Below are 26,989 nucleotides of genomic sequence, written 5' to 3'. Positions count from 1 at the left end.
TGTTGTTGAGTGTTGCTTTTTATTAGCCAGTCGTCTAAATATGGGAATACATGCATGTGCTGTCTCCTTATGTGAGCGGCTACTACTGCTAGGCATTTTGTGAATACCCTTGGGGCTGTTGTTATTCCGAACGGTAGCACTTTGAATTGATAGTGTATGCCGTGCATTACAAACCTTAAGTATTTTCTGTGAGAAGGATGGATGGGTATGTGGAAATATGCATCCTTGAGATCCAATGTTGTCATGTATTCCTTCTTTTTTAACAAGGGAACTAAGTCTTGAAGTGTTACCATGTGGAAGTGATCTGATTTGATGAAGAGATTCAGTGTTCTGAGATCTAAGATAGGTCTTAACGTTTTGTCCTTTTTTGGGATCAGGGAATATAGTGATTAGACGCCTGTTCCTTTCTGATGATTGGGTACGAGCTCTATTGCTTGTTTTTGTAGTAGTGCTTGGACCTCTATTTGTAATAGGTCTAAGTGTTGTTGGGTCAGATTGTGCTTTTTGGGTGGCACATCCAGTGGGAAATTTGTGAATTCTATGCAATAACCATGTTGGCTGATTGATAGGACCCATGCGTCTGTGGTAATATGTGTCCAGTTTTGGTAGTATGTGGTTAGCCTCCCCCCCACTGGTGACAAGTGTTTGGGTGTTGTGACATTGAAGTCACTGTTTGGGCTGGCTTGGTTTGGTTGTTTGGAACTTTCCCCTTCCTCTTGGGAATTGTCCTCTATAGGAACCACGAAACCCTCCCCTTTGGTATTGTGCCTGATAGGTGGGTCTGGTTTGAGAGGTGGAAGGCTCAGATGTTTGTTGCCGAAAACCTCCTCTGAATAGTGGTTTCCTAAAGGTGCCTCCCACTTGTGGGGAATAGAGCGCACCCATGGCTTTAGCCGTGTCCGTGTCTTTTTTCAATTTCTCAATGGCTGTGTCGACTTCCGGCCCAAACAACTGTTGTTGATTAAACGGCATATTTAACACCGCTTATTGAATCTCTGGCTTGAATCCAGAACTTCTCACCCATGCATGTCTGCGAATGGTTACCGCAGTGTTGACAGTTCGTGCTGCCGTGTCTGCTGAGTCTAGTGCGGACCTTATCTGGTTGTTAGATATGGCCTGTCCTTCTTCCACTACCTGTTGGGCACGTTTTTGGTGTTCCTTGGGCAAGTGCTGTATGATGTGTTGCATCTCGTCCCAGTGTGCCCTGTTGTAGCGTGCAAGTAGGGCTTGCGAATTTGCAATCCGCCATTGATTGGCTGCTTGTGCTGCCACTCGCTTGCCCGCTGCGTTGAATTTTCTGCTTTGTCAGGCAGTGGATCGTCTCCTGACGATTGAGAGTTTGACCTTTTTCTTGCCGCCCCTACAACCACTGAGTCCGGTGTAAGTTGTTGCCTTATGAACACAGGATGGAGGTTTGTACTTCTTCTCAACTCTAGGCGTGATAGCCCTTCCCTTTACAGGCTCCTGGAAGACCTGTTTCGTGTGCTTGAGCATGCCCGGGAGCATTGGCAGACTCTGATAGGAAGCGTGGGTGGATGCCAAAGTGTTAAACGGGAAATCATCCTCCACTGGCTGTGTGTGCATTGCTACGTTGTGGAACACAGCTGCCCTGGATAGTACCTGCGTTTATGCAGTACTGTCTTCTGGTGGTGACGGCTTTGTTGGATAACGATCCGGACTGTTATCCGATACTGGTGCATCATATAAGTCCCATGCATCACCATCATCCTTTGTCATCCCAGTATGTGTGGGTGATTGCATTATGGGTGTTCCCACTGGTGACAGTGTGGTGAGTGTGGTGGGGACGGATGTGGTGAGAACCTTGGTGGTGGAGATTTGTCTATAACCACTTTTGCCTTAGGTTGCATTTCTGTCTCCTGAAATGCAAGTTTCCTTTTAGATTTGATTGGAGGTAAAGTTTGTATTTTTCCAGTCTCTTTCTGGATATATAACCTCCTTTGTGTATGGTCCCGTTCTTCCATACTTAACTCCTGTTCAAATCTATGTCTTTCCTTGAATTGGCTGGAAAGTCCTTGCTCTTCTGTATAAGAGCTTCTTCTCGGCTCCGAAGACGCTTTTTTCGGTACTGAGGTTTCTGTTACAGTCTTTTTTGCTTCCGAAGATATTTTCCTTACTTTGGGCGAATCGAACTCTCGGTGTCGAGATCGTTCGGTGCCGGAACCTCGACCGGAGTCGGAAGTCTTCGGCAATTCTTTGGCCTTTTTCAGTGCCAATGTTTGGTCACCTTCCTTTCGGTGGGTTGATCCATGGCCTGCTGGAGGGTGGCGTCCCCATGGCCTTAAATGTTTTTGTGTGAGTTTTGGACGGGGCAGGTTTACTCACTGTTCGCTGCACCGTCAAGGGTCGTTCACTTTCGGATTCATCCGAGTGCGTCCCCTGGATGGAGATGCTTTCCTCCTCTCCGACGTCGAGTTGTTCTTTCGGTTTCGACGCCATTTGTAGTCTTCTTGCACGTCGATCCCTCAAGATCTTTTTCGATCGAAACGCTTGTCAAGCTTCGCAAGTATCCTCCCTGTGTTCAGGTGATAAACACAGATTACAGACCCGGTGCTGGCTTGTATAAGGATACTTCGAATGACACTTAGGATAGAAGCGGAAAGGGGCCTGGTCCATTAGTCTGGGACGACGGTTGTGGTCGGGCCAACCAGGCCTCAATGAAGTGTGGAAGCCCCGAAGGGCCGCCGGAGCGCTCTTGATGTCGGTGCCGATACACTAACACTAACCCGGTACTGAACAATAACAATACCGTCTAATTTTCAATAATTTAGCTAACTTTCCCGACTCGAAATACGGAGCGAAGAGGAACACGTCCGAACCCGATGGCGGAAGGAAAACAATCTAAGATGGAGTCAACACCCATGCGCAATGGAGCCGAAAGGGAGGAGTCACTCGGTCTCGTGACTCGAAAAGACTTCTTCGAAGAAAAACAACTTGTAACACTCCGAGCCCAATACCAGATGGCAGGATAATGCACAGCATGTGCATCTGCAGCTACACATGCCACCGAACATTTGAATATAATCAAAAACACATCAATACGGTAGGTGATGATATTTGCACATATTATCGTTTGTGTGCAGTAAAATGAAAATGTCACTTACCCAGTGTACATCTGTTCGTGGCATTAGTCGCTGCAGATTCACATGTTTGGCACAGTCCGCTGCCTGGTGTTGGGCTCGGAGTATTACAAGTTGTTTTTCTTCGAAGAAGTCTTTTTGGTCACGGGACCGAAGGACTCCTCCCTCCTCGGCTCCATTGCGCATGGGCGTCGACTCCATCTTAGATTGTTTTCCCCGCAGAGGGTGAGGATGGAGTTGTTTGGTATAAATAGTGCCCATGCAATGGAGTGAATATGTATGTACGTTAAGAGTTTCTAATAATTATTTACAAATGTTCAGATGTTTAAGATTTATGATCTACTTCTAAACGGCTACAGGCTTCCCGGGGAGGTGGGAGGGTACATGTGAATCTGCAGCGACTAATGCCACGAACAGATGTACACTGGGTAAGTGACATTTTCAGTTCGATGGCATATGTTGCTGCAGATACACATGTTTGGCATAGACTATAAAGCAGTTACCTCCCCTAAAAGCGGTGGTTTAGCCTGTAGGAGTTGAAGTAGTTTGGAATAATGTTCTTAGTACAGCTTGGCCCACTGTAGCTTGTTGTGCATTTAGTACGTCTACACAGTAGTGTTTAGTAAACGTATGAGGCGTAGACCAGGTTGCAGCCTTACATATTTCGCTCATAGGAATGTTTCCTAGAAAGGCCATTGTAGCACCTTTCTTTCTGGTTGAGTGTGCCTTTGGTGTAATAGGCAATTCTCTTTTGGCTTTAAGATAGCATGTTTGAATGCATCTGACTATCCATCTAGCAATGCCTTGTTTAGAGATTGGATTTCCTATGTGTGGTTTTTGAAAAGCTATGAACAGTTGTTTTGTTTTCCTGATTAGCTTTGTTCTGTCAATGTAATACATTAATGCTCTTTTGATGTCTAATGTATGTAGTGCCCTTTCAGCCACAGAATTTGGTTGTGGGAAGAACACTGGCAATTCTACTGTTTGATTTAAATGGAATGGTGAGATTACTTTTGGCAGAAATTTTGGATTTGTTCTGAGAACTATTTTATTGTTGTGTATTTGAATAAATGGTTCTTGTATGGTAAATGCCTGTATTTCACTTACTCTTCTGAGGGATGTGATTGCAATGAGAAATGCGACCTTCCAGGTTAGATATTGCATTTCACAGGAATGCATGGGTTCGAAAGGTGGACCCATGAGTCTTGTTAAGACGATGTTAAGATTCCATGAAGGAACTGGTGGTGTTCTTGGTGGTATAATTCTTTTTAGCCCTTCCATGAATGCTTTAATAACTGGTATTCTAAATAGAGACGATGAATGAGTAGTTTGTAGGTAAGCAGATATTGCTGCGAGGTGTATTTTTATAGATGAAAAAGCGAGATTTGCTTTTTGCAAATGTAGTAAGTATCCTACTATGTCTTTAGTAGAGGCATGTAATGGTTGTATTTGAGTGGCATGGCAGTAGTAAACAAATCTTTTCCACTTAGATGCATAGCAGTGTCTAGTGGAAGGTTTTCTAGCTTGTTTTATGACCTCCATGCATTCTTGTGTGAGGTCTAAGTGTCCGAATTCTAGGATTTCAGGAGCCAAATTGCCAGATTCAATGATGCTGGGTTTGGATGCCTGATCTGTTGTTTGTGTTGTGTTAACAGATCTGGCCTGTTGGGTAGTTTGACATGCGGTACTAGTGAAAGGTCTAGTAGAGTTGTATACCAAGGTTGTCTTGCCCATGTGGGTGCTATTAGTATGAGTTTGAGTTGGTTTTGACTCAACTTGTTTACTAGATATGGAAGGAGAGGGAGAGGGGGAAAAGCGTACGCAAATATCCCTGACCAACTCATCCATAGAGCATTGCCTTGTGATTCGCGGTGTGGGTACCTGGATGCGAAGTTTTGGCATTTTGAGTTTTCTTTTGTTGCGAACAAATCTATCTGGGGTGTTCCCCAAATTTGAAAGTACTTGTTCAGAACTTGGGGGTGAATTTCCCATTCGTGGACTTGTTGGTGGTCTCGCGAAAGGTTGTCTGCTAGTTGGTTTTGTATTCCTGGGATAAATTGTGCTATTAGGCGAATGTTGTTGTGAATCGCCCACTGCCAAATTTTTTGTGTTAGGAGGCACAATTGTGTTGAGTGTGTTCCTCCTTGTTTGTTTAAATAATACATTGTTGTCATGTTGTCTGTTTTGACAAGAATGTATTTGTGTGTTATTATGGGTTGGAAGGCTTTTAACGCTAGAAATACTGCTAACAGTTCTAGGTAATTGATATGAAATTTTGTTTCGTGTATATCCCATTGTCCTTGAATGCTGTGGTGATTGAGGTGTGCTCCCCACCCTGTCATGGAAGCATCTGTTGTTATAACGTATTGAGGCACTGGGTCTTGAAATGTCCGCCCTTTGTTTAAATTTTTGCTGTTCCACCATAGAAGCGAGAGGTATGTTTGGCGGTCTACCAACACCAGATTTTGAAGTTGACCCTGTGCCTGTGACCATTGTGATGCTAGACACTGTTGTAAGGGTCGCATGTGTAGTCTTGCGTTTGGGACAATGGCTATGCATGATGACATCATGCCTAGAAGTTTTAGCACATGTTTTGCTTGTATCTTTTGGTTTGGAAACATAGCACTTATTACCTTGTGGAATGCCTGCACTCTTTGTGGACTTGGAGTGGCAATTCCTTTTGATGTGTTGATGGTTGCTCCTAGATATTGTTGTGTTTGACACGGTTCTAGGTGTGATTTTGTATAGTTGATGGAAAACCCCAGTTTGTGAAGGGTTTGTATGACAAATGTGGTGTCGTTTGCGCATTTTTTTACTGTGTTGGTCTTGATTAGCCAATCGTCTAGGTAAGGGAACACATGTATCTGTTGTCTCCTGATGTGTGCTGCTACTACTGCTAGACATTTTGTGAACACTCTTGGTGCAGTTGTTATTCCGAATGGCAACACCTTGAATTGGTAATGTATTCCTTTGAATACGAACCGTAGGTACTTTCTGTGAGAAGGGTGTATTGGTATATGAAAGTACGCATCCTTTAGGTCTAATGTGGTCATGTAATCTTGCTGTTTGAGCAGTGGAATGATGTCTTGTAGTGTGACCATGTGAAAATGGTCCGATATGATGTAGGTATTTAGTGTCCTGAGATCTAATATTGGTCTTAATGTTTTGTCTTTTTTTGGAATTAGAAAGTACAGGGAGTAAACTCCTGTGTTTTTTTTGTTGTACTGGTACTAACTCTATTGCATCCTTTTGCAGTAGTGCTTGAACTTCTAGTCCTAAAAGTTCTAAATGTTGTGGTGACATTTTGCGTGTTTTGGGGGGGATGTTTGGTGGGAAGTTGTGGAATTCTATGCAATAGCCATGTTGGATTATTGCTAATACCCAATTGTCTGTTGTAATCTGTTGCCAAGATTGGTAGAATTGGCTTAGTCTTCCCCCCACTGGTGTTGAGTGAAGGGGTTGCGTGACTTGAAAGTCACTGTTTAGGTGGAGGTGTTTTTGGAGTCTGGAATCTTCCCCTACTCCTTGGGAATTGACCCCCCCGATATCCCCTGAAACCTCCCCTTTGGAAGGAACCCTGATATGGTGTGGTTCTTGTTTGTTGGCTGGTGGTGTCTGTGGGTTGGCCACGAAACCCCCCTCTAAATGGAGTTTTTCTGAAAGAGCCTCTGCTCTGCGGGGAGTAGAGTGCGCCCATGGCCTTGGCCGTGTCTGTGTCCTTTTTAAGTTTTTCAATGGCTGTATCCACTTCAGAGCCAAAAAGTTGTTTCTCGTTGAAGGGCATATTAAGGACAGCCTGCTGGATTTCAGGTTTGAAGCCTGAAGTGCGTAGCCAAGCGTGTCTCCTTATGGTGACAGCAGTGTTGACTGTTCTTGCTGCAGTATCGGCTGCGTCTAGTGAAGAGCGGATTTGATTGTTTGAGATCGTTTGTCCCTCTTCCACTATTTGCTGCGCCCTTTTTTGGTATTCCTGGGGAAGATGGTCTATGAGAAGTTGCATCTCGTCCCAGTGTGCGCGGTCATATCTGGCCAGCAGCGCTTGTGAATTTGCGATGCGCCACTGGTTGGCTGCCTGTGATGCTACTCTTTTCCCTGCCGCATCAAATTTTCGGCTTTCTTTGTCCGGAGGTGGGGCGTCGCCAGATGTATGTGAATTTGCTCTCTTGCGAGCTGCCCCTACTACCACGGAGTCAGGTGGTAACTGCGAAGTAATAAACACTGGGTCTGTGGGTGGTGGTTTGTATTTCTTATCCACCCTTGGGGTGATGGCTCTTGATTTTACGGGCTCTTCAAAAATTTGTTTTGCGTGCCGTAACATCCCTGGTAGCATTGGGAGACATTGATATTGGCTGTGTGTAGCCGAGAGGGTGTTAAATAAAAAATCATCCTCTATAGGATCGGAATGCAGTTGGACATTGTGGAATTCTGCTGCCCTAGCCACCAGTTGCGAGTATGAGGTACTGTCCTCTGGCGGTGACGGCTTTGTGGGGTATGACTCGGGATCATTGTCCGGCACTGGGGTGTCATACAGGTCCCAAGCGTCTTGATCCTGATCGTCATGACTTATGGTAGTTTGCGCTGGTGAGTGCATTTGTGGCGGTGTTTGTGCCGGCGATGCCTGTGGTGGAGAGGGCGGAGGCGTGACTTTTTTAACCACTTTGGCTTGTGGTTGTGCGTCATCCTTTGGAAGTCCGATCCTTCTTTTCCTCATGATTGGGGGAATGGTTGATATCTTCCCTGTGTCGTGCTGGATGTACAGTCTCATTTGTGTGTAGTCCGATTCTACACTTTGGAGCTCTTGTCCAAATCTGTGCATTTGGCCACTTATTCCTTGTTCCTCTGAGTAGGATGAAGGCGTGGTATTTTTCGGCGCCGAGAGAGAATCTTTTTTCGGTTTCGGCACCGACAGAATTTTTGTTCCTTTCGGCATGGATTCTCGGTGCCGATGTTTTTCGGTGCCGGTATCTTGTTTTTGTCTCTCGGAGCCGCTTTCTCGGCTCCGAGGTTGCTCCATGGCGGTCCCTCGACCGGAGTCGGGTGTCTTCGCTATGGGCGTGCCCTTTTTCGGCGCCTTCGACGGGTCGCCTGTTTTATGGGTCGAGCCATGGCCTGTTGGCAGTGGCGTCCCCTGGGCTTTCGGTTTGTCGATGGATTTACTTTTCGACGTCTTACTCACAGTTTATTGCTGTTGTTCGACGTCGGAGTCTCCGGATTCTGATTCCGGAACCGAGAATGTTTCCTCTTCCTCGTCGAAACGTTGTTTTGTCGACGTGGACGCCATTTGTTGACGCCTGGCTCTTCGGTCCCGGAGTGTTTTTCTGGACCGGAAGGCTCGACAGGCTTCACAGGTATCCTCCTTGTGCTCGGGGGACAAGCACAAGTTACAGACCAAGTGCTGATCTGTATAAGGATACTTACTGTGACATTTTGGGCAGAAACGAAACGGGGTCCGTTCCATCGGCTTCGATGTCGCACGCGGTCGGGCCGACCAGGCCCCGATGGGGGATCGAAACTACCCCAAAGTCTTCCGATGATCGGTGTCGATGTACCTACCTATCCCGATACCGAACGGAACAATACCGACGCTTTCTTCCGAGATTCTGACTAACTTTCCGAACCGAAACACGGAGCGAAAAGGAATACGTCCGAACCCGACAGCGGAAAAAAACAATCTAAGATGGAGTCGACGCCCATGCGCAATGGAGCCGAGGAGGGAGGAGTCCTTCGGTCCCGTGACCAAAAAGACTTCTTCGAAGAAAAACAACTTGTAATACTCCGAGCCCAACACCAGGCAGCGGACTGTGCCAAACATGTGTATCTGCAGCAACATATGCCATCGAACCTGTATTTCTGTGCGCTACCAGACCATGCATACTCCCTCCATACTATTCCACTCCACTCTATGCCACGCCATTTCTTTCTATGATACTCTACCGGACTCCTTGCCAATCGAATCCACGCCACTTCACTCTACGCCTCTCACTTCATGACATAACACGCCACTCCACTCTATACCCCTCCACTCCACTTACCCCACTTCAGTCTATCCCACTCCACTGTACTGCAATCTATCCCACACCACTCCACTGCGCTACAATCTACCCCAGTCTTCTCCACTCCAAACTACCCTGCCCCACTCCAATCTACCCCAATCCATTCCACTATGATCCAATCTACCCCACTCCAATCTATCCCACACCACTCAATCTAACCCGATCTACCCCACCCCAATCCACCCTAATCTCCCCCACCGGCTCCAACCTACTCCAGTCTACCCCACTCAAATTTAATATACCCCAATCCAACCCACACCACTCTAATGTACCCAACTCCACTCCAATCTACCAGATTATACCCAGATTTTACCCAGTCCAATGAACCCCACTCCACTCCACTCCAATCTAACCCAGTCCAATTTACCCAAATCCACATCAAATTCCACTGCAATCTATCCAACTCCTCTCCACCCCAATATACCCCACTCCACCACAATCTACCACTCCACTCTAATCTACCACACGCCACTCAAATCTACCCCACTCCTCTTCATCCAATCTACCCCACTTCACTCAACCTCACCCCAAACCAATACCCCATCCCACTCCACCCCACCACACCACACCACACCCCAATCCAAACCACTCCACTCTAACAAACTCCAATCTACCCCACTTCAATCTTCCCTCTTCAACCGACCACACTTCAAGCTACCAACTCTCATACGCCCAATCTACCCCACTCCATCTTAATATTTCCCACTACTCTCCAGTCCAATCGACCCCACTCCATTCTTCTCCAATCTATCACACTCCATTCCAGCCTCAACTCCACTCCAATGTATCCAGCTCCACCCCACTCTACCCCCACTCCAATCCACCCAATGTACCCCACTTCACTCTACCTCAATCTACAATACTCCAATCCACCCAATCTACCCAACTCCACTTTACCTGAATATACTGCATTCCATTCCACTCTACCCAATCTACCCATCTCCTCTTCACTCCAATCTACATGCCACCCAAATCTACCCCACTCCAGTCTAATTCAAGCCACTCCACCCCAATCCACCCCATTCCACTTCAATCTACCCTACTCCACTCCAATCCAAACCACCCTACTCCAATCTACCTCATCCAACCTGCCCCACTCCAATCTACCTCAGTCTACTCCACTTCAATCTACCCCACCCTCACCCAATCTACCCCACCCCATAACAATCTATCCCACACCACTCTATCCAGCGCCACTCAACTACACCCCATTCTACGCCAATCCACTACGCCCCATTCTACCACCCAACTCCTATCCACTCAACTCCAATCTACCCCCCTCCACTCCAACCTATCCCAATCCACTCCACCCCATTCTACTCCACTCAACCCGTCTACCCAAATATATCCCGCTACACTCTACCATGATCTACCCCACTCCAATCTACTTCACTCAACCCCACTCCACCCCAATCTACTCCGCTTCACCCCATTCTACTTCAATCTCCTCCACTCTACTCGAATCTACCCCACTATACCCCAATCTTCCCCAATCCGATCTACCCCATCCCAATCTGTCACACCACTCCAATCTAATTCACTCCACCCCAATCTACCTCACAATAAACTACTGATATCTACCCCAACTCCATTCCATTCTACCCTACTATAGCCCACCCAATCGACCCCACTCCAATCTATCCCACTCTACCCCACTCCAGTCCAATCTACCGCAAACCGCCCCACTATACTCTTCGCAAATTTACCCCACTCTACTCTATACCAATATATCCCACTCCAATCTAGCCCACCCTAACCTGCCCCAATCTTTTCCACTCCAGTCTACCCCACTTTAATGTACCTCAATTCAATCTACCCCACTCCAATCTACCATGCTAACCTACCCAACTTCCTCACTCCAATCCACCCCATTTCATTGTACCCCACTTTACCCCCACTCCACCCCAATCTACCCCACTTCACTCCAGTCTCCCCCACTCCCTTTTAGCCTACTCCACTCCCTTTAAGCCCACCCCATACCTCTCCACACTACTTTTAACCATGCTGAACAGCAGCCACACTGGTGTACGTAATGGCTAAAACACATAGCAAGAGCCAATAGCTCTTACATAGGCGCAACCTACTGGCTTTGCCAATGCTCGTTTCCAATCTCTCTCTACCAGGTTACCTGGCATGCTACCTTTATTTTCCTTCACCTACACAGTCCTCTTTTTATTTTTGTGCCTGACCTGTTCTCCCTAATTTCTTTTAGCCTTAGTCCAAATAAATAATGGACATGAAACAGTTCATAATAATAACCTTCTCACCTTATCCTATTCATTTCGATGAAATGTATTTCTCTGTTTTTTTTATTCACTGAAATGGTTTTTCAAGTAAATGTTCTAAGGGACTTGCCCTAGTTGCTGTCCTTCAAAAGAAAAACTGTTTACCAAAGATACATCTGACATCAAGCTTATTACTAATTGCACAACACCCATCCCCTTCAAGATGAAACTGAACCCAACAACTGCTGACAGTTCAAAAGTAAATACAAAATCCATATCCAACATGACCAGATGTGACAGATACCTGCACTGTTTACACCCAAAGCAGATATTTTCTATCTGATTTGCAATAAACACTTTAACCCAACACAAAACAGAAAGATGACAGCTTGTTGATATAAAGCGAAACAAATATGTATAAGCAGTGCCAGAACAGTAGATGAGCAGAAGACTATGAAAGATTTCAAGTGCTCAACAAGTCAATGTCAAAGAGAAGCTCTGTATTATGAAGCAGCAGTTCCTTTCTCATTCCGCATGGAGGTCTACAGTTACCTGTTGTAATAGGATTTCATGGTAATTCTGCAGGCAGGCATTTCACTATTTTATTGCCATAAAAGTAGCATCACACAGAATTACAATTTGAAACTTTGGTTAAGACATATAACACACTAACAGTTTATAGTACAGGACTGCTTATGCTCCTGTAAAGGCCAAATATAAGTTTGTGACTATGTTTATTATGCTTGCTGTTTATGGTTTGAAAGACCTTTCAGCTGAGTCATGGTAAGTAAATTTACTGGGCGCGATTCGGCAAAGCATAGAAGCTTAAGTTTTTGACAGGTATTAGATCAGGGCACACCCAATACCGTAAAGAGCAAGAAAGGTATGTGGATAGAAAGAAGCATTACTACATTTGTAAATTTTTTTTTTTTTTTTTTAATAGTAACCTGGGAGCGTAAAAATAACGACTCTGGTCCTTCCAGGAAAACAGGAGGAGACTCAGGGCCTCATTATGACCCTGGCGGGCGGCGGAGGCCGCCCACCAGGATCCCGCCCTCCAAATTACCGCGCCGCGGTCAAAAGACCGCGGCGGGTATTACGAGTTTTCCCCTGGGCTGGCGGGCGGTTCCAGTAAAACCGCCCGCCAGCCCAGGGGAAAACGACCTTCCCACGAGGATGCCGGCTCGTAATCGAGCCGGCGGAGTGGGAAGGTGCGACGGGTGCAGTGGCACCCGTCGCGTATTTCAGTGTCTGCAAGGCAGACACTGAAATACTTTTCGGGGCCCTCTTACGGGGGCCCCTGCCGTGCCCATGCCATTGGCATGGGCACGGCAGGGGCCCCCAGGGGCCCCGCGACCCCCCCTACCGCCATCCTGTTCATGGCGGCTTTCCCGCCATGAACTGGATGGCGGTAGGGGGGGTCAGAATCCTCATGGCTGCGGAGCGCGCTCCGCAGCCTTGGAGGATTCCAAAGAGCAGCGGAAAGTCAGCGGGAGACCGCTGACTTTCCGCTTCTGACCGCGGCTGAACCGCTGCGGTCAGAATGCTCATTGGAGCACCGCCAGCCTGTTGGCGGTGCTCCCGTGGTCGGTGGCCCTGGCGGCCACCGGCCGCCAGGGTCAGAATGACCCTCTCAGTGTTCATCCCAACTGCAGGTTCAGTGAGCACAGCATTTGAGCAGTTGCTCTTTAGAATTTAACAAAGCAAGAGTGCCCAACAAAATGTAAAACCCAAGCAGGATCTCGAATTTCCAGTCCACTGTTAGAAAGCTACAAACTGTGTACAGCAAGGATTATACCAGAAACATGTGATTTGTATTTTAGATACTCAGCTATGACAACCTCTGAACATATGTGGGTAGTTTTGTTTATATGTTGACATCTTCAGGTCTAGCCTCCGATCCTCAATCATTTCCCCATTCCTCATCTCCCCCTTCCCTATTTTTCTCCATACTTTCTTCCACTCCCTTTCACAATCCTACTAGCACTCCTACTTGCATCCCACACCAGATACCTGACCTGTACTCACATGCATGTCTCCATTCAGGATCCTGTACACTTCTTTGGAATCAATGAATGTTTGGTACACTTCACGCTGCTCCTCTGTTAGGCGGCAGAAAAGCACCTGTGAGAAGAAGAAAAAGCCACTTTACTAAGATCACTAAAAATCATACTGGGGAAAAACAATGAGCCTCTAGGAGAGTAAAAAGGATCTGGAAAAAAAAAGGCCAATGCGCATGCAAAATATCCAGTTGCCACTACCTTTCATGTCTCCCTGCCCTCCTCTAAACAGTGAGTCAAGACTTGTCCTAAAGAATGTAACTACCAAATGTCTCAGTTTTGTACCATTTCTGCTCATTTCATATAAATTAGAAAATGGCAGAGGCCTTCACCTTTTTAAAGATGGAATGTGTCTTCCACCAAAAACTCACATCTGAGTATTTTCGGCTAATGTCTGTAAAATATTTAAAGTAGGTAAGTTGTTATTCACCGTCTCTGCAATGTCTATTGTACCATCTGATGATACTAAAAAGATAGGAAAGGAAGTCAAAGTACTCTACAGAAACCAATATAACCAAGGAGTCCACCGAGACAGCAGTCCACCAAGACAGAAGTCCTCTGCCCTAGCCACTAAACCCCACCAGAGAATGGAGTATTATATCCTACTTTCTTCAAACATAAATCCCCTAACCGCTCAATTAATATTACTCTTAAGAATTCCACAAATCTATTGAAAGTTCAATAATGCTCTTGACCAGCAGAAACTGCAAACCAAAGTCAACAATGAAAAGCATTATCTATAAGAGGCATCAAGCTGGGTTTTGACTAACATGCGATCTGCAGTGAAAAATCCACCCAACATGTTTAACTTCACTGAGGATCACAACCTTGAAAGTCTTGATCTTACAGAAACCTGGTTCATGTACAATTATACCGCTTTGCTATTTTATTTTTTACAGATGCACAGCCTGCCCGAGCTGAAAGTGAAGTTGGGTTGGAGGGAGGTTGTTAGTTCCAATGCTCTGATTTGCACCATAGAGGAGTAGTGGCCAGACACTCAAATTTAAAGCGTGCATGTCACTTTGGCTGGCTGTCTTGCGGCAGCTAGCATGGCATGAACACTTTAAAGCTCTCCAACCAGAGCTTTGTTAGACAGCTGGGGAAGAGCAAGCACAGGCCTGCAGTCCTGAAAGAGCGTGAATCCAGCCCGCTCCATCCAATCCTGGCCAATCTCTTATGACGGTTAGTAGCATGATTGGTTAGGGGAGATCATTTTCGACTTGTGCCCGGAGCCACAGACTGTAGAAGAACACCGAGGATGTGCAGCCCATGGGTAATATATAAAACTCTAAAATGTTAGTGTAATGCATGTCAGTGATTTAGTTTCTGTGTTTATATTGCATGCTTGTTTTATTTAATCCAGCATTCCAGTATGTCGTATTTCACTACTCCCTTGTTGCTAGGTTATTCTTTCATGTAGGCCTCACCCTTGGGCAGAATATAGGGAAAGCAACATTTTTGGCTCTTGGGAAGCGGTGGGGCACTTCGTTCGTCCTACTACTTTCAAATGTTACTGGCCACTCCTAAAATCCACTAAAAAAAACCTTCACAAAAGCTCATCACCAATATGAACAATCTGGGTTGGAAAAACTCATTCAGGGTCCTACTATAGAGACTGGCCTACATTTCTATACTGGCCTGAAACTGGAGGCACGGTCATCACCCCACAATTATGGCCAAACTATCCCTTACAACTAGGTGGACTATGCACCTGTAAAAGAATCCTAAAAACGTCCACTACCCGATCACTAAAGCCATGTGGTTATGACCCCTAAAAAAAACCTTTCCTGAGAAATATTGTCCAGAATAATAAAATATCTCCATTTACTCCTGAAAGCACACCGCATCCAAATCAACTCCTGAGGTATTTCCGTGACAAACACACTAGCACTCCACATACTTGCCACGCTCAAGAAAAGAATACTTAAATTGACTGTCAAGGCTGCAAATAAGTAGTACAACAGACAGCTAGCGATCCTAAAAAGAGATGGAAAGGTGCTAGAGCTCCAATGGCAGAAATCAGGCTTTGAGAGAGAACCACAATGCAAAACCCATGCAAAGTGCTACCAGAAAGCAGTGGACCAACACAAGAAGGTTTACTATAACAAAAAGTACCACCAGGTCTTAAAAAATAGAAAAAGATAGGTCACATCACACTTGAGTGACTTTCAATTCTGGTATTACATGTATGAAATAGAAATGTCTATCTAAATGTTTCAATATATGCAGCTTGAAATACAACAATACGGATCAGTCTTAGATCTTTTAACAGGAATGAAGTCAGAGTTCATGTGGGTCTCTGGAACTGACTGCCTCCTTTAAGCTATCATATTACATTGGGCTTTCCTGGACCTTCCCCTCAAAGCACCGGGCCACTAGATTCAACACTGACATGATCTCAGGCATCTCTGCAGATCTAGATAAAACTAGATGGACACACTTTCCATATGACTCTTGATCTACCCTAAATTCATCTATGTGTTTTGTGTATAAAGGTCCACTTTTCCTTCTGGTACTAGAATGCTACTTAGGAGAGCTGCTTATTTCTGATCTCCTTCCTCTCTTTGTCTGGCACTCTGAAGCTGTGACTATCAGCCTCCAATGTGCTCTGTTTCTTCCCACTAGATAGATATCCTCTCAACATTTCATGTTTCCCTCCCATTCTGTCTTAGTCTTAAGTCTTTACATTCCCAGCATGTAAGAAAAGCATTGTTGTATGGATTGTACCAAAAACATCTAACAATGTTACATGTAGTTTAGTAAATGCCATGTGTGCAGTCTTTCCATGTACCTTCAGAGCACCTCACATCCTTTTCAAGATTCCACCTCAAATGCTACACAACTTTTAAAGGTTCCTCTTCAAATGCTACACACTTCTGTCTAGTAGGTGTCCAAGACCTCAAGTTCCATTTACCACCATGACCTGCATATATCGATTCCTGGGACCTTCAGAACATACCTAATGAATTATTGAACAATAATCAAGCAGATATTGCCGTAACACACACGCATTACCTTTCCTTCCACCTAGCTCTACACATAGCTCTCAGGCACGAATATCCCAGCTCCTTTTGCACACCACACCAACTATCCTGCATTCCCTGTCCCAAGTCCCAGCCCCCTCTGCCCCACAGTGCCTTCCACGCACCTCTGGCCCTGCCTCCTCTAGTCATGCCTTCAGTAATGATATATTTGCCTTAACTTCCAGTTCAGTTGTCTCCCTCGTTAGGATGAACTGAAACAGAACCTCATGCTTAAAGGACTGTCTAGTTGAGAATGTTTTATACTCTTTACACATTTGTGTGGATGGATTTTTCTTTTACTAAAATAAACAAATAGGAGTTTAAATACAAACAGATTAAAGGGTGCAGACTATATTTCACAAAAAGCAAAAGTGATCATGTTCTCTTCTACAAGTCTACATAAATCAAAGTCTTCACAACATATGAGAGATTTATTATAGGAGTTTTTCTAGCAAACTTCACAGAAAATTCGGAAAATGTAAACCTTTCTGTAATTATTACAAAAATTATGGCAGATAAATAAAATCACAAAGATCTGAATTCAACATTTTCAACATTAACTTAGTGGCTATATTTTGAAGTACCTTTGCCTAGTGATTGTTGATTCTCTAGTGAGGAAAGCCTAAGCAAGGTGGCAGTTGTGTACACAATTCTATGACACAGTTTCATGGCATTCAAGAGAAAAAGACACACCCGCTTTCAGTGCCAACTAACGATTGTGAGAAAAAAAAAACATATATAAAGAGAAACCTAAAGTGATCAGAACATTTTAGAAAAGATCCAAAAGCTGATAAATCAGGAACTAAATGGAACTTGTGCTAAAAAAAAATCTACACCCCTAGTTTAATACATCTGTAGGTGGTTCGTTACTAAGAAGCAAGATTTTACTGATTTACAGTGCTGTAGTGATGAAATCTGTGTTAAGTTGTTCACATTTGTCCAGTACTAACTGAAGCAAACTTTACCGTACTGCCTGCATCCTGTCTCGTGGGACTGCTGCTTCAAATGTTGCAAAGTTGATCAGAATTAGTACATCAGGGATGGCGCAAACATATCACACAAGACTTCATGACTACATGTAGCAGAGATAAAATGGAGGTGGCACTGCATAAGGCACACATGTCAGTAGCACCATCCTGTGTCAGAGAAAACAGCATCCGTGTGGACTGGGTCATCCCAGGATAGTGAATTACATTTGTTTCCTCGGACTGGTCGTGTAAAACAATGCTTTACTAATACAGTGGTTGTTATCACCTAAGCATTATGATTCCATCATGCTCTCTGTCCAATGGCCTCCAACATACTTCCTGTTTCGGTAAAAGCATTTATACTGAAAGACTGCAGTTAGAGTTGCATTCTTAATAGACATGCGTACATATTTGTGTTCACATGTTCATGTAAAACCAGCCTAGAACGCCTTACCCTAGCTGCGCTGAAGGGGCATTATCTTAGAATGCGTACACTGGCAGTTATCGGGCTCAGTCCTTTCCCTGTGAATTTACAGTGAGATGGGGATTTTCACTCATGGTAAACAACCAAAACCCAGAGAGTCAAAAGCAAAAATCCAAGGGGATTAAGTCAGTGGAATTCACGTTGTAACATATGCCTGACAGGACACTAATGTATTGACTGTTGTTGTTCCATACCAAGGAGCTGGGGTTACTAGCTCACACCACTTCACCTGCGTAGACCCTGGACTGCTTTACTTCAGCACCCCAACAGAGTCAAGTGCTACAATGTGGTACTTGCTTTCCAGTAAAAAGACAATTGCAGACTTACTACCTATGAAGGGCTCACATTATTTACAAGTAGCAATCTAATTTCATAGTGTTTATCACCAACCTCTCACAGTATAGTTAAAAAGCAACCTCAGCACCATTGAAGATAAAAGTTTGCTAATGTAAGGCATTTACAGCAACAACACCATTCTGGTGCTGAAAGTAAATGTCCGGGCCTTTGTTGTCCAGTTCAAGGTTATGGCGAAATACTAGACCATTTTCCAGATTTACAGACTGCTGAAACCACATTTGGCATAGCACTGTGGGAGTGAAGAAAAGATCCGGCAGAACAGAAAATTCTACCACCAGGTCCCAGAGGACTTTGCAGGTACACTAATCCTGTTTAGCAACCTCACAAGCCCCTTCAGATCAGATCATCCTTAGATTCACCTCAAGCAGGGGAATGAAGGACCTTTGGAAAAACAGACCTCTTCGTACCAGCGTAAGGCAACTAGCATTGTGATCAAAATGAAAAGTTGGTTACTAGCAATCCTAGTTATCCACCCCAAACACAAACAGACAAATTCTAATATTCTGAATCTAAGAGAAAATCTCATGATGAAGAACAGTATTTCCATGGTCCCAGAGTCACTGCTGGTTCATACCAATTCAAAATACAGATAACTGATTTTCTTCTCCAGCATGTGACCCTTCATAGGTTCACATGCTTGAATCAGAATAGCAAGCAGTTTGCAATATTTAGATATTGTTATTCCATTATCTTGTGGCTGGTGAGTTGCGAAATAATAATCTCTTGAGAATGTTCTTCAGGGTGCTGTCATCTGATTAGTTATAGCTCACGTTTGTTTCTTTTTTTTACAAAAGGATATGGATAGGCTATTGCAGTGGATTTCCACTGCATTTTAGCAAATGGTTATATATTATTTACTGCTTTTCTAGTGATACCATGGGACTTCCATGTCGACAGAGGGGAAGATTAAAGTATGTGAATCTATGAAACATCCAATACCAGAGAACACGTTTTGCAGGCTTTGTAGATTGAGTGGCAGGCTCAGATGAGACAGTCTTTGTGGAGACTTTTAAAGCTTTCTCCTTTTTGCCACTGTCTGTCAGAGACCCCTGATGAAAAGTGTTTAGGGCCTTTCTAGCTATCTCAAAGGTCCTTTGGTTGTGGGACCTTGCCCTTTTGTGAGAGTGAGCCGAGGTGCTGCTCTTCTCATCTGAAGAAGTATCTTTTTGGGATTGGTGTTTTGTAGCCATAAAGAATGTCTCCCCCTCTCTGTCCTTTAGTGTCATAGAAGAGAAATTACAGCATACCTTACAATCCTTTGGTTTGTGGGCAGGATAAATGCAATATAGGAAGTCTTTATGTAGATCATCCACATGTAATCTCTTCGTCCCACAAGATCTGCAGTATCTAAAGAGCCGTTTTTTGATATAGCCAACATCTTGATACTTAGAAGCTAAAGTAAGGAAAAAACTGAGCAGAGCTCAGGGAGACTCCCTTCACACTATACACAGTAGAAAATCTGAGAGACTGGAGCTTCTGTGCTGAGGGTTCTGAAGGGTGCGGTTGCCTGAATTGGTTGGATTTCGGATCTTTTCTAATGATGCAAATAAGCTGTGAAAGTGAATGCACTTTAACATTGTTTCCTATGGAAAGTTTCTTTATACTGCTATTTTATAGTACAGCGGGTCTCCCACTTTGATGATGGGGATGACTCCAGCATGTGGATCTAAGAAAGATACAATACTGAAGAACTATGGATTCTAATTTACTTTCCAGGATGGTGTTTTTGATACCAATGCCTTTTAGTAAATGTCATTGGAAAGGTCACGTGCTGATGATGAAACCATGAATTGTTTAGGGGTTCTGCTTCAATGAGGCGGAAGCACACATATAAAAAAACGGATTGCTTGGGATCAGAAACTCAAATAGCCTATATTTAAATTCAGTGTTTCAGACTTTGCACCCATTGCTTCTTGAGGTGAAGTTTGTGCAAGGTCAGAGATCTTTAGATTTCCTGGGTTTAACAGTGAATAACTGAGGTGTGTAGTCTATGTTAGATGGGTTCAGAATCCAGACTCCCTGCGAGCCCCAAAGTACTGAAAACAACTTTCTATGAAGAATATTTACAACTTCATAAAATCAGGTTAAAAGAAATGTGAAACAATTGAAGACTATTGCTTTAAGTGTAACATTGAAATACCTTGTTGAGGACTATCTATTGGTTAAGTCACACCCCATAGTAGGGTAAAATAACCTATGCAGGGATAGATCAAGGAAGAGGGCAGGCACTCAATGGATGATAATTAGAGAGTGTTTTTTTCCTATATTTGGGAGACAGAACTAACAACTTACTTAACTACAGTGCTGTGGTTCTCGTGCCATTGCTTTCATTGTACCTGCTCTTTCCATGTTTGTATGTCATGTTCATAGCTACCACACACAATTAGGAGGTGAGCATTCCCTCTAAAGCATTGTTATCACCATTCACAGACGAACATGTTTTGAATAATCCAACAAGGTCCCATATGAGATTTAGAAAGTATTAGAAAATATGGAAAGAGCATGTTACCATATAAAAATATGCAAAGGGTAAAGAAGAAGAATTTACTTCCCAAAGCAACTAAATTGCCAGCATTACTATATGGCACATGTATGTTTAATATAATCATCATTAGGTTCAATCACAGCTTCCTGTCTGATGCTGAGGAATAATTTGAATATCAAAGGACAGAATAAAGTAATAACAGATAACTTTGGGAATATGGTAAAGGTGATTCATGAATCAATGACAGGCCTGTCTTCCAGGAGATATTAATAATGATATTTCTAAAGATGGTAGGAATAGTTAAAGAGCATGGGGCAAAATATGACCAATTTCCTAGAAACTCTGGATATTTTTGAGTCAATGCTGCGCTACCTACAGATATTGTGGGACCAATTTAAATTAATCCCAGGGGTTTTATTACCTGCTCACTTTTATCAGGTAGTGAGAGACTCATCTTTACATCAGCCTTCATCCTCCGCAACAGATACGGGTTGATGGTGTCTCGTAGAACACAAGCGCACTTATAAGCAGTTTTCACCTGCAAAAAAGAAACTGGAGATCAGCTGGAGAATGGATTCCACCAAAATACTCAGTGAATGTGGACTTCTGTAACACAAAACAAATATTTCAAGCATGGCCCACAGCAAATAGGCAAAATGCATTCAAAAGATGCCACATCTCATGCTTCCTTACATGTTCATCCAGCGTTGTCCTACTTAGCCCCATATGTAGACTAAATGACCTAATTTATAGCGCCCAATTTGGTAGGGGTGTCTCCTGCCACCTTCAAAGCCTACAACTCAGGGTGCTTGCACTGTTCCTAGATAGTGGTAAATATGGCCCACATTTAGGGCCATATTTACAAGGCCCTGTGACACTGTCCTCTCCCCTGCGCTGGTGTAGAAATTGCTGCCATGCACCAGTGTGGGCACTCTTGCACCATGTTGCAAAGGTGCCTGCGTTGTGGGGATGATTGATTTTGTGGAGGAAGTGTAGTAATCACAGGGATGTCTGAAACCATACTTTCATCGGCAAGCCTCGGCCATGCCTCAAAGATTTGAGGACAGGAAATGACCCATGAATGCATTTGGATGTAGTTTTAAAAATGTGGTTATGCGAAACTCTAATTACTATTTAACTTAACTAATGATGCAAAATAATATTTTATGAACAAAAGCATATTGCAGTTTGATTATTGCACCTTCTCAATTCTCAAAAAACACTGACACAAACGCTGGCCCTATTAATGCACTTGTGAGGTGCATTTATAGGGCCATATGAGGTGTATTTATGAGGTCAGCCTTCGTATCAGTGTTACTATCAACTGACAATTTGAAGATTAAAAAGAGTAAACACGCCAGGCCCACTTTCAGAGGCTGGTTACAACAAAGGCGATTGTTTGGAAATTGTATAATACCCTTTATTTCCCCCTTCCCACAAATTATTTTTACTGGGGGTTCTAGTTATTCTGGAGGGTGTTGGGGGATTATATTTTGGGGAATAACATGTTGGAATCACATTTACTGTTCCGCTTCCTGCATGTATTTCCATAGACACTTTATGTTGTGACAGCAGATGAAATCTCCGGATGAAATGTTCTAGCAAGAAGTGCTCCAGAATTATTTATAATTTTATTTGGACGGGTAACTAATTTTACAAATTATGTGATCAGCCAACAGGAGAGGGGAGAAGTTTCTGGAGGAACAATATTTTCATTGATATTTGATAAATACATATAGAGTCCCTAAATGGATTTCAGATTGTGTTAGTCCAGTTGTGCAATCCAAAGACTCTAGGTGGAAAGTTTCAGTAGGTCTAAGTCATGTAATATAATAAATATATCAATACATCAAAAATTAAAAAGCATCATGTCTTGAGTTTCTGAAGCATATGTATTTTAAATAAAGCTAGATACAATATTTGGAAACACTTTATAGTAGCAATGAGGGTTTGTTATGCAACTTGAAAGTGCATCACTAAAAAAACTGTAAGGTATTGAACTCATTAAAAAGTTGGAGCCAAGGTACTAATTTGTGATATCAAAATTAATTCAGAGGTCACCGCAATTACAGAGTTACCAATATATTGGGGAATATATGGCATTTATAAATTGTATGGTGAACGACATCAAAAATCATCACTATAGCAAAAAATCATGTATGCAAAAGTTTTAGAATGAATGTACTTATTATTCCCAAGAAAAACTTCAAAATTGATACAGAAATTTTAAAAGATACGTCTTAACGCAAAATCAAACAAAGTCTTCTCAACAAATGTATTCTTTCTTCAAAATTAAAATTTCCACTATAAAAACTGTAGTTGGGAATGGAGCGCCTGTGTTGTTTCTATGCTGCAACCTACCAAGCAAACTGTCTGAAGCAGCACTTAGAAATTCTCTGTGCCCAGGATGAGTCATTTTAGGTCCCTTTATGCTTTCTGAGGGCAAGAGTCCCCTTGGTATATGACTGCAGGTCTGTACTCTGTCCAACACTGCCAAGCCACATGCCACTTTCTGTGCCAGCCAAGGCACCATCGAATTCAACTCAGCCCTACTGCGTGGCAAAGCGGCCTTGCTCAGATATGTGCAATGCCTGTAAACATCCGTTTGAGGAATGCACGGTACCATTCAGCCCCATTCCGATCCAACCTGTACCTACAATGCTTTGTGTTGCCTCGAAATAAGCACACAGAGCTCTCGTTTAGCCCTCAACCTGCAGAGACCCCAGATAGCCGCATTTTGTTTTGGACCACCATATAACCCACTCAGGATTGTTCAATGCCTTGAAAGGTCTTACTCAACCTCGTTTTAGCAGCACAAGTCCCATACATATCCTCTGTGTGTCTGGAGACACTCCACTCAAAGCCTGCAGAGGCTTCAGTCATCCACATTCTGCACCTGCAGAGACCAGATGTGGCAGCAGTGGTCTCACCCGCCTCATTCATTGTTTTCAAAGGTTGCTCATACTCATTCGGTTTACACAGTCCCACGTAGCCCCAACCTATAGAAGCAGATTCCCCATTCACGTCTGTGTCTAAAAAACACTAAAACAGAACTGTGTGACCACATCTGCCAAAGTAAGCCTCTCACTATGTTTGGAGACACCTCATTCCTGTCTTAGGTATCTGTAGAGACAATCCGCACCTGCAAAGGTTATTGGTAAGTACCTCCTATCACAGTTATGGTTTTAAATCAAGCCTATTGATAGCTTTAGCAGTCTTGCTGGTCTCTTAGTCTCTCAAAAGAATACATAATAATCAGTACACAAGTACTTTGGGTCATCCCTCGTCAGTCATTGGTCACACGGAGGGACTTTGGGTCAGTCTCCTTCAGTCATTGATCAGATACGGAGTGATTCACAATTTGAATGACCAACAAGCACCACCCAGTAGTTATGCTGTCAGGCATTTCGAGTGACAGCATTTTGCCTATTTGCTCCTGACGTCCACCTAGGAAGTGTGAACTGTCAGAGACCGCGAAAGAGTCCTCTGAGTACTTTTCAGCATTTGCAGGTTATTGACATAGCGGCTGAGCAACAGGAGTAGCTGCTTTGAGAGCTGCACTCTGTAGGTCAGAGGCTTACACAAGGCTTTATGCTAGTGCCATCTGGTGTGAACTTAGAAGCACAGTGTTGTGACGGCAAAAGACAGCCTCCCCTCAGTCTGCCAAAGCAGCTGTCAACACAGTCTAAGCAAAAGGCACTGTGCTGCTTCCCGTGCCTTTGAAGCAGCGGCAGTCACAATTCAGTTGCCACTGACGAAAGCTGCAACCTACACCCTTGCAGTGCTGCTGCTGTCACTACGGTCCCCTCTGTGCTGTATCAGTCCTGACGCCAAGCCTGCTACTCCTCGCAGCTTTCCAAACTGAGCATCTTCATATGAGTCTGATATTGTTGGTCTTGGCTACCATTCACGTTAAGGCTAGTAAAGTGTAAGTATTATCATATTTTCAGCATGATTCGAACACATTTGAGTGGTTCATTCATTTTTATCCTAAATCAATGTAATGATGTTGTGGGGTGGTATTTTGAAGAAGGCCACCTCATTCACAGTCCTGAAATATTGCTTTCTCTTTGAGTCCTTCTTCCTTGTTACATTAGGGGAGCGACAAGTCTTGCAGTTTTTGTGCCACCACCAATGAATCATACTCTGAAAGTAGCTAAAATTCAGTGAGAGAAGGCTGAAAAAGACTAAGTACTATCATGTTTTCAGCATGACTGAAAACGTTATTAAGTGGTTTATTTGTGTGCTCAATCAATGTGTGGATGACCTTTTGAGATAGCTACTACATTTAGCTACCTATCACTTTCAGGTAGCTACAGAGTTGTGGACAGCTATGTAAGCTGAATACTGACAAGACTGATATTGTGATCTTCAGGAATAGCACTTGGGCGTGGGAATCCGCCTTGTGGCCAACAGAGCTAGGACTGAAACCCACCCCCACCACCATTGCCAAGAATCTCAGGATCGTCATGACAGCAAACTTGACAGGACTGCCCAAGTCGGTGCGGTCACTGCCTCGTGCTTCCATGCCCTGAAAATGCTGAGGAGGATTTTCAAACGGCTCCCAATAAGCACCTGGAAAATCGGGCACACCCTCATCACAAACAAGCTGGACTAAAGGCACACCCTCTATGTCAGAGATCAACAAAAAACTCACCAGAAGGCTGCACACCACTCAGAACTCATCCGCCAGAACCATTCCCAACCTCCCATGCCACACTCACATCACACTACACCAGAAGGAGCTCCACTGGCTCCCCATACAGAAACTAGCACAATACAAAATCCTCACCCACTTCTCAAGGCAATACGTAACACAGGCCAAGCATATCTGAAGAATCGCATCTGGTTTCAAAACCTTCCAGACAAACTCACTTGTCCGGACTCCTACTTGCACACATCCCATGCAAACAGAAAACCAGATCCGGCTGTCAAGCCTTCTCTTACAGCCCTCCTAAAGCATTGAACACCCTACTGCTACACATAAGAGCCTTCTTACTTGTTTGATCCTGCAAGAAGCTGAAGGCCTGGCGTTTTGAGTAATCCTACTAAGCCCTAACCATGGCTAGACTCACACCTTGTCAGTGCCAGATACCCTCCTGGGTGACAGTGCGCTGTACAAATTAAACATAACATTACACAACATTTATCTCCTATCTCTTAAACAGGACTGTAGAGCTTCTGATGCGAAGAAATGGTGCCCGTTCTAGTGCTTCTTTTCAGGCACTTTGCACCCACTGTTTCTAGAAAACATGCTTGTTCTTTCAGGTAAGAAAAACTATGTAAATGAGAGACCACTGATATGCGTGCTGATAAGGAAGAAAAGTGGAAAGCACTGCCATGTTCTGCTCTTCAGAGTGTGTTTTTACCAGACTATCACACATTGCTTCAAAAAGACAGTGACTAACATGAGCTGTGCCACTACTGGCAGCACTAGGCACTAAGGCCTAGGGTGTGGAAAAACCTCATATGAGCTTCTTCCCCAGCATTTCACTGCCAATGGGGTTTGAGGGGGTGGGGGCACACTAAAACTGGGGGCTACTGCAGCCCAGACGTGCAACATCCAGAACCAAAGCCCATCTCTAGTCAGAGCGCTCATTCACTGCCATCAGCACTCATTGTTTCAAACCCCCACACTTTGGCAGGCCGAAACGCTGTAGAAATCCATTCACTACTACACTCATTCAGTGCTATCCTAATTCTCAACTGCACTTAATCACTCATGCACCTTCATTAATTCATTCACTGTTGCCATCATTCACCCCTGTAAATTCATTCCTATACTCACTCACCGATTATGGCTCTCACTCATTCATGTACACTTGTGTGTGCTTATACTTACTCACACAGTGCTACATTCTTTCACTGCTACATTGATCCACTTCAGTAAGCTTATTACTTTCTTCCTGTAATTAATTACTGTAGCACTCATTCACTTCTCTATACTTATTCACGCATGTACACACTTCTTCACTCCATCATACTCAAGTGTATTCCTCTACTCAGTGCTGCACTCTGCTGAGTAAGTACATGGATAGAGTGTGACGAACAAGTTAGCACATTCATCCACCCGTGTACCCACAGATCTGGCCATTAACTTCTATTCACGTTCAACCATACACACATACACACACTTAAACTCAACAATAAATGCAGAAACATGTTTAGATTTAAAAGGCCAGACTGACTGGCTTTGCCAATGCTTGTTGTTTGTGCTTAGACCTATGAATTGTTTG

At 43.9% G+C, this 26,989-nt stretch overlaps 1 protein-coding gene across 3 annotated transcripts in view; it reads right to left on the bottom strand.

Annotated features, from left to right (window-relative positions):
• ERCC6 (ERCC excision repair 6, chromatin remodeling factor) overlaps positions 1 to 26,989 on the bottom strand; it is a 208,535-nt gene that overhangs the window by 77,353 nt on the left and 104,193 nt on the right. For all 3 annotated transcript variants that reach the window (XM_069240869.1, XM_069240870.1, XM_069240871.1), the window contains exons 11-12: positions 21,175 to 21,291; positions 13,405 to 13,500 (exon numbers count right to left, since the gene is read on the bottom strand). In XM_069240869.1, the coding sequence (XP_069096970.1) occupies positions 13,405 to 13,500; positions 21,175 to 21,291 (213 nt within the window). The remainder of the gene's footprint in view (positions 1 to 13,404; positions 13,501 to 21,174; positions 21,292 to 26,989) is intronic.

The sequence above is a fragment of the Pleurodeles waltl genome, chromosome 6, assembly GCF_031143425.1.
Source record: "Pleurodeles waltl isolate 20211129_DDA chromosome 6, aPleWal1.hap1.20221129, whole genome shotgun sequence".
In the NCBI taxonomy this organism is placed as follows: Eukaryota; Metazoa; Chordata; class Amphibia; order Caudata; family Salamandridae; genus Pleurodeles; species Pleurodeles waltl.
Note: the sequence above shows the minus strand (reverse complement) of the source record. Positions and strands in the feature narration are given on the sequence as shown.